At 59.2% G+C, this 8,385-nt stretch overlaps 1 protein-coding gene across 1 annotated transcript; it reads right to left on the bottom strand.

Annotated features, from left to right (window-relative positions):
- Positions 1 to 3,595: 3,595 nt before the first annotated feature.
- RAX (retina and anterior neural fold homeobox) lies at positions 3,596 to 5,529 on the bottom strand. The gene is made up of 3 exons (XM_075020471.1): positions 5,226 to 5,529; positions 4,904 to 5,133; positions 3,596 to 4,048 (listed from the first exon to the last, which is right to left on the bottom strand). The coding sequence occupies exons 1-3, from the start codon at positions 5,527 to 5,529 to the stop codon at positions 3,596 to 3,598; spliced, it is 987 nt and encodes a 328-aa protein (XP_074876572.1).
- Between the last annotated feature and the right edge of the window lie 2,856 nt (positions 5,530 to 8,385).

The raw sequence follows: 8,385 nt of genomic DNA, 5'->3' as shown, positions 1-8,385 counted from the left end.
GATGGGAGAGTCCAGTTTGACTGGCAGCAGGCACAACTTGTCTTGCCTCCCATTCCCAACAAGGCTAGCCCCTCCTCACTAGTCATTTGCCCTGTGTTGAGAAGGGAGGTGCGGTACCCCCCGGAGCAGGGATCCGTGCCCATGGAAGGGTAGCAAGGATTCATCTCCATGTAGCAACTCTCCCATGAGTCTCTTGGGGCAGCCCTTGCCGACTGAATATCAGGACACTGAGCAAAGACCGAGTTACTCTTGGGAAAACTCCAAGAAGTATTTACACCTTCACCCGCCAAAGCCTACACACTTCCATGAGTAGCTGTGACCGCTGACAAACCCTGTCCTACAAGTCCACCTCTCTCCCAAAAGGTGGTATGCCACGGTTAGCATAACAATGTTCACTGTCTGCAATTATCTCATTGCAAAGGAGTAAATTTCTTAACATTTTCACTGGCAGACTTTTATCGGTATTATCCTTCCTTAGGAGTTCAGATGTTGCAAAGAAGTCAAATATAGACACTGAAAATACTGTCTTGCTAATACAGTTTAAGCAAAAGAAGAAATAGATCACTCAGAAAAGGCCAGGCTAATAGCCTTAGCAAAGTTAGAGTAAAGAAGTGGTTAAGGATCTAGATGATTTAATCCAGTTTTAAGAAAAGGTTTTACAGTGAGCAATTAGATGCTGTTTAAGGAATTAATCACTAATGGGTCATTAACTCTGACTGCTATTGTACAGTTAACAAGCCGAGGCAGGATTATTAGACTCAGCACCCAATTAAGAAGGAGAAGATATTTACAACAAAATGAACAAATGAGCTTTTAAAATGGAATGGGACAATTTGAAAGAAAGTGTAGGAACACAGAAAACTAGACAGGGTACAAGAAAGATATAAGGCTGCACATGCCTCTGTCCCTTTATTTGTTTGAAAAATATTTACCTGTCTGTACCCACTTACGTTTAGCTGGTTAAAATATTTATTTTTAGCAATAAACTCATAGCTTTCCTTGAAGGACATGACTGCACACAGCTTATCCATTACAGGGTTCACATGTACAATGTATAACAAAAGACCTGCTTAATATGTCATCAAAAGAACAATCACCATAGCTTGACATAATCTTTCATTTTTTGCTCGCAGGTGTTGGATCAGGAGCTTAATAAAAATGAACAGGTGTCTTCAGCTGCTATTTCTGCTGTCCTGTCGTTGTGTTTTTATCTACTGTTAGTCTTAAACTACCTCAAGTAACCAAGTGCCAGTGCTGGTTACAGTGCTAATCAAAAAGTCCGGGGCGGGGGGGTACTTCCAATGGCTTTACAGGACACAGAAGAACTGGAGGCAACAAGGAGGGAGGCTAGTAGCGTCAAAATGTGGAAGAGCACCGCTGAAATCTTGGGGAGTTGCTTGTTAATCGTGAGCAATAAGCACAGGTAAGAGCTTTTGGGCAACAGTTAAATGTGCTCACATGCAAGAGGGTTTTCAGCATCAGAGCTGCAGATGGACTGCAGCCAAATAATGACAAGGGGGATTGTTCCTACCCTCGAGGAGGAAGAGTGTGCAGAGCCTGTGCAGTCATTTTAGTGTGTGTCTGTTACTGACACAGCCCAGAGTGTGCACGCACTTCTCAAGCACACCAGAAGACATGCTTCCCTCACAGCCACCAGGGATGTGCCTTCTTGCGAGCCCAGCATCCCTGGTAATGCAAAGCTCACCTACGAAAGGACCGCTGGAACAAGACCTAAAAACTGAAGCAGTACAGCTTTTGTTCTCCTCCCCTCTGCCCAGTTTACCCAGGTCTCCTTACTAGAAGTTAGCTTCTTGTCTCTGCTCCTGACAGCAAGAGCACTTTCTTTTCCTGACCAGCACGGCGCTTTGCCGATGAAGCAAAGAACTGTGTGCTGGGGAGGCTGGGCACCACCACGAACACACATACGGTGGCACTGACAGGTCCAAAGCTCAACAGCAGGGTCCGGCCCAAGCAGGGCTACATCCCCCCTGAATCCAGCGGGTACCACTCACAGGGCCTCCCTGCGCCCCCCTGGACCAGCACAGCTCAGGGAAGGGAAGCCTGGGGGCCTGGGCACAGCATGTGCTCTGGTCCAGGGAAACAGGTTGGATCTGCAGGGAGGCCGGGGATAGAGGAAAAGGCGTTTCAAAATAGAGGGATTCCCATTATTATCTGTAAAAGAAGCTCTCCAGACAATAGATGGGGGCTGCTGTGGAGAAGGCTGTGAAGGGATGTTTAGAAACTGCTGTCTAAGGTTAAAAAGCTCTCTGAAGTGAAGCTGAACAAAGCTGACATACTTGTTTCTGACAGGACTCTTAAAAGATACGCACAGATTGTGAAAATATAATTAGACGCCAGCCTTTGTCTGGCCACAACGAGTGGGAAATGGTGAAAGGAGAGGTCTCCCAGTCTGCATTGAATCATCCCCAGGACACAATGAGGGCGCTTGTGCATCCTTCTCTCTTCCCTAATGAGAAACGTTAATTGCCACAACCTCCAGAGTGTGTAGAGCACCCCGTGCCCAGTGGAGGAGAAGGGGTGTTTCATTACAGCTTCTCAGCCCCATTACAGGCAGTAACAGAGATAATGGAAAAGAAAGATGCCGCAGTTTTAGTTTCGGCAGCTTGGCGATGGGCACTGGGTGGGTGGGGGAGCGAGCAAGCACGGCCCAGCGCCATGACAGCCTCAGGGGGCTTCGCTGGGCAGCTGCCCCGGGCAGGACGCACCCAGTGGGTCCCCTCCGACAGCTCCAGCCACCCAGCCAGGCGTCCAGTGTCCCGTCAGCTACCGCCCATCTGCCCCCGCCGGCAGCTGGGCTGCGGGCACACGGGACCCTGCAGCATCCACCGGTCCCCTTCTCCGAGGAGGCGGCAAGGGCCAGGGGACTGGCACCGACCTCGGCCCGCTGGGGCAAGGGTGGGCAAAGCCTACCTGAACCCGGGGCTGCCCCACAAGGGGAGCTGCAGGAGCGCTGTGCCTGGCCCACGGACTGCCAGGGCCCTGGACCCTCCTTGCCGAGCGGGGAGCTGGGTGCGCTCCCTGCCACGGGGCTGCAGCCCCCAGCCCCCAGTGCTCACAGCCAGTTTGGGCTGGCTCCTGCTGCTGGAGGGGGATGGAGGAGGGCCCACAGCCAGGGCTGTCCCACCCCTCTGTGCGTCACAGGCAGCGGAGAGTCCGGCCCGAGCAGCCCATTTGGTGCAGAAACACGATGCACAGCCTCATGCAGGTCGTGCCATTTAATGGTGCAAAAGCAGAAAACCCTTCAACGCAGGCCTCGGTTCCCAGCCACCTTACACAGCTCTTCGCCCTACTGCAGCTTTTATTGCAACTAAAGTGTCCAGCCAAGGAGGGAGAGCAAAAGAGATTTTTTTCTTCCTAAGCTATGATCAGGCCCCTAACTCTGCAGGGCATGTGGAAAAGGGAATTAAAAGGACCACAAAATACAAAGCAATTCAAGGCTGGGGGGAAGGCTGGTGGAAGGGACAGCCCTCCCTTGCCTGGCCATCCGGGGGAGCCAGAGCAGGGCAAGAGCATCCCTTGGGTGTCCCAGGACCGGCCTTCCCCGTGGGTTTCTCCCAGGAGCCAAAGAGGGTGTTCAGATTGTCTGCCAGGGTTTGCCGATGGACTGGATGTGCTCCTTGGCCTTCATCCGCAAGGCAGCAATGCTGGTGTTGCGCGGGTCTGCCTCGTCCAGGGGGAACTTGTCCACAAAGGTGGCTCCGCACTGGTAAGGCGGCGGCGGCCCCATGGCCCCCAGGGGCTGCAGTGCATGGGTCACTGCTGGAGAGTTCAGGAAGGGCGGCGGTGTGTAGCTGCCAGGCAGGCTCTGCGGCGAGGCCACGAAGCCGGGCAGGGTCTGCAGGGCCGTGCTGCTGGGCACAGGCGGGCTGAGCCACGTCTCCAGGGGCAGGTTGCTGCTGAGAGGACCCATGGGTGTCGCCTGCGGTGAGCGGTTAAAGGAGAGGATGGGTGAGTCCTGCAGCTTCATGGAGGTCACCTCCAGCTTCTCCTGCCGCCTCCATTTGGCCCGTCTGTTCTGAAACCACACCTGCAAGCACAGCCGCGTTAGCCGGGCCACAGGGCAGCACGCACGGAGGCCAGAGGCTCTCCTCCCCTGGGTGCAGCGGCGCACACGCGAAACACGGTGGAGCAGCGGACGGCGCGCCGCGCCGAGCCGGGGCAGGACTGGCTCCAGCCGCGCTTCCCCCGCGGGCTCGGCAGCCCCGCAGCCCGGCGCTCTGTGGAGCGCGGCCCTGCGGAGGAAGCAGCGCAGCGAGAGCCCCGCGGCGGAGCCGGCCCGCCCTGCCTGCCCGCCCGGCTCGGCCCCCCGCCAGCCGCCGCCCCGGCGCACACCGGCTTCGGCTGCCCCGGGCCGGGACACGCCAGTCGAAGGGCTGCGGCGCCGACGACGCGGCCAGCGCCGGGGCCGGACGGAGGGGCCGCGCCTCGGCCCGACCCCGCGGCTGCCGGACGGGAAACGGCCGAGGGCTCCGCGGTGTCCCGCCGCGTCGGGGCCGTGCGGACGGCGCCAGCTGCAGGCGTGCCCGGCGCTCCAGCGCTGCCCCGTGGGGCCGGCTCAGCCACGCATCGGCCGGGGCTAGCGGTGCCGGTGCCGGCGCCGGGCTGGGTTCGCGGGCCCGCGGGCCGGGGCAGCGGGGCCGTCCCCGCGCCGGGGCGGTGCTGCTCCGCCCGCCGGGAGTGCGGGTCCACGCCGGGCCGGGGGCTCCCGGCGCCGGGAACGCGGGGCTGCGTCGCGCCGTGCCGGGAGCTCCCGGCGCCGGGAACGCGGGGCTGCGCCGAGCCCGCTGCCGGGCCGGGCGGTGCTGTGTGTGTGGGGGGGTCTCGGCGCCGGGGGCTGCCGGAGCGCGGGGCCGGGCCGCGCCGGGCCGGGGGCGGGCGTTACCTGGACGCGGACCTCGGGGAGGTTGACCTTCATGGCGAGCTCCTCGCGGCTGTACACGTCGGGGTAGTGGGACTTCTCGAAGGCGCGCTCCAGCTCGTGGAGCTGGTAGGTGGTGAAGGTGGTGCGGTTCCGCCGGTGCTTCTTCTTGGGCTGCTCCTCGTCCGACGGCTTCCCCTCGCCGCTGCTGCCGGCGGGCAGCTCGGGGCTGGCGCTGCCGGGGCAGTACGGCTCTGCGAGGGGAAGACAGGCGGGTCACCGGGAGGGAGATCTCCCCGCGGGGGCCCGCCCGAAGGGCGCGGAGGAGAGGCGCCCGCCCGCGGACCCGGCGCCTCCCGCCCGCCGCGCTCACCTTGGAAGCGCTCGGCGCGGCCCTGGGGCTCGGCCGGCGGCGGCTCTCCGGGCACCTTGGGGAGGCAGTGCCGGGGACCCCGCCTGTCCGCCTCCTTGGCGCCGCCGGCGCTGCCGTCGGGCGGGAAGGGGCCCAGCAGGCCGTCCTCCTTGGTGAACCCCAGGATGGCCTCGATGCTGTGCAGCCTCGACGGGTTCCCCCCGGGGCTCCGCGCCGCCTGAGCGGACAGCGAGAAGGCGCCCTCGGCCATGGCGAGCAGGGCGCCGGGCGGGTGCATGGGGCGGCCGGCCCGGGGCCCCGGCGCGGCGCTGCGGTCCCGCCCGGCCCCGGGGCGGCGCGGGCAGCTCTGGCACGGCGCCGCCCGGCGGGCTGGCCTCCTTGGGGCGGGGGGGGCGGGGGGGGGAGTGCCGGGGGGCGGCGGGCGAGAGGGAAGGCGAGGCCCCCGCGCCGCTCGGGCATGGCGGGGGAGGCAGGGCATCCCCCGGGGCCCGCCGGCAGCGGCCGCTGCTCCCCCCTCCCCCGCCCCGCCCCGCCCCGCCGGCCCCGGCCCCGGCCCCGGCCCCAGACGGCGCCGGGCGATGCCATCCGGGGCCCTCGAGGCGGGGCGGGCCGGCCGCCGGCTGCCGCCGGTGGCTGGCTCAGGCCGGGCGCCCCGCCGAGCCCCGCCACTGGCGCTGCGGGGCCGGGACCGCGCTGCCCGGGCCGAGCGCCGTCGGAAATCGTCGTGGAACAAGCGGCTGCCGGGCGCGGGGGGGACCGACCCGGCACGGCAGCGCCCGGGGGGGGGGGGCGGGCGCCGCGGGAGCCGCTTGCCCGGGAGCGCGGCGGACGGGCCCGAGAAGGGGGGTGGGGGGGTGGGCGTGGGGGTGTCCGTGAAGGGGCTGGGGAGGGGAGGGAGTCGGGGGGGGTGCCGGGGCCGGAGGGCGGTGGGTGCCCGGCTGCTCAGTGCCCTGCGCTGTGCTGCCGGCTCTCGGAGCCTCTGCGAGTTTGCCTCGCTTGACAGCTCCACGCCAGCCCCAGGCATTTTTTAAGTGCATCGTTTTCACAGATGGCCTCTCAAAAGATGACGTGCTGGAGGATGCCGTGGCACAGTTCAGTGTCGAATGCACAGGGTAAAAAGCATCGGGGGTGAAAGCTGGTGCTCTGGTCCCCTGTCGGGATACGTGCCCTGCATCTGGCTCCCTTCAAAGCACGGTTTACAGGCCGAGTGAAAGTGTGTGTGGCCTTTTGGGGAGGGTGGACTCTGGAGACATCTGAAGGAGGTGGGCTCAGCCTTTTCGCCTCCGCAAGTCTGGGAAAAGCGCTAGGAGATACTTCTGAGGAAATTTTCCAAGATGTTGGTCTAGGGCAGACCCTGTGAGAAGAGCTGATTCTGTGAGCCTGTCCTCCACAGCGCGAGTGGGGCTGGGTGGCTAGAGGGCAGGGCATGGCTTCATGGAAGAGCTACAGAATGCTTTTGGAGGTAAGGCAGAGAGCCAAATCCCACACCTTACTTTGTACTTGGCTTGGTGGAGGACACGGACTCTGCACACTACTAACCAGGCAATGGCATCATGTCTCCTGCCTCCAACACACTCCTTCCTGCATCAGTATTTTCCCTGCTTTTCTCTTTCCGTCACTTTATCACTTTTTATGCTAGCATTTGCCATTTCCTCTGAGGCACCAGCCGTCTTCTGTCCCAGCTGGTTTAAGTGGCAAACGCAGTAAAATCCAGAGTGGTTTTCAGCCTGCGCTTAGCTTTGAAGATGCTTCTGTTTCAAGCCTGAGAGTGTATGTGAATGAAACACACCACTGCTGCTGCTTCTTCCAGATATATTAGGTAGTCTAATAAAAGGCATGACCTCTCTCCACAAATGTTCGTTTTTGCTTCCCCCTCACCCCAATAGGATGTATTTTGTGTAGATTTTTCCAGAGGAATCGCTTCAAAACAAAGATTGGCAGTGCTTGCCTCTGCCGATGCCCACACCTTTTTAAGGTTTATGGTCTGATGTCCCAAACTTAATTCCTTTTAGAAGTGCTCAGCTTTTCTACTAGCTCCAGGTGAGGTTTGCCTTCACTGACTGTCTCGGGGTGGGGGGGTGGGTTGGGGCCGAAAGAACTCGGCCATCCGTTGGCCAAGAGGGAAGAGGCCAACAGAAGAGACAAGAAAAGGTTAGTGTGGCTTTTGTGCACAATATGAAAAGCAAGTCAATACCATTGTAGGGGCATTGGAGGGTACTCAAAGCAATCAGCCAGGGGCCATTGTGTTCCTTTAATCTACATGTGTATTTCCCAAGAACTCTATTAGTGAAGATGAATGAACTGTGCAATGTCCCTAATTTCTTCTAATTTGGAGCTGGGGTTTTATGGCACTCACAACCAGCACAAAACATGCCTGTCCCTCCAGAAGCCCTGGGCAAACTTGGGAATCGTTTTTGCTTGTTGTAGCAAAAAAAGATAGCAAGGTGAGACAAATGAGCAGAACCCCTTTAGCCAGACTCTGGTCTGGCAGTAAGTGCCTATGGGTCCTGGCACAGGTGCTACTTTTAGGGCACCTGTCGAATTGTCAAATACAGGGACAAGACTCAAATTTCTTGCTGTTAATGTGAATGTATGGCAAAAAAACTTCCACCCCTGAAGCAGAGTACACATCCCACGCAGCAGACAAGAGACCTTCCTCCCTAATAGAGAAGGATCTTCCTTCCTCAGCAGTAGATTATTACAGTTGTATTTGCAGTATGAAACTGCATTTGTCACTGTAGCACTCTTCTTGCTGGGGAGTGGAGTTGTCAAAAGAGGCAGCAACTCCCTTGGTCACAATCTGTAAAAATCTGGAAAAAAAACCACAACCCTGTAGCAGAGCAGAGAGCAGCTCTGACTGTTCCAGCTCCAGATCTATCTTTTCTCTCTTGCCATGCTTCAGGCACAGACTGGTGCCCTGACACACATGTGAGGCATCACACTGCTCTGGCAAGGGATGGCAAAGAAAGGTAACTGTCTGAATGTTTCCCTTTGGGTCTACTGTACTAGCTGTTAGCTAAATCCCCTGCTGCCACAGAGTCCCCTGGGACACATGTCAAACTAGTATGAAGCCTCAGATATTGATACTGTGGTACATCACAGCTTCGCAAAGACCATTAACCTTTGGAAATTT

Source organism: Buteo buteo, chromosome Z, assembly GCF_964188355.1.
Source record: "Buteo buteo chromosome Z, bButBut1.hap1.1, whole genome shotgun sequence".
Lineage (NCBI taxonomy): Eukaryota > Metazoa > Chordata > Aves > Accipitriformes > Accipitridae > Buteo > Buteo buteo.
This window is presented reverse-complemented; position numbering and strand designations above follow the sequence as displayed.

Coding starts and splice junctions, on each gene's coding strand:
- RAX (XM_075020471.1), bottom strand. CDS start 5,529: ATGCACCCGCCCGGCGCCCTGCTCGCCATGGCCGAGGGCGCCTTCTCG. Junction 5,134..5,225: donor CGGCGGGCGGGAGGCGCCGG/GTCCGCGGGCGG, acceptor TTCCCCTCGCAG/AGCCGTACTGCCCCGGCAGC. Junction 4,049..4,903: donor TCCCCGAGGTCCGCGTCCAG/GTAACGCCCGCC, acceptor CTGTGCTTGCAG/GTGTGGTTTCAGAACAGACG.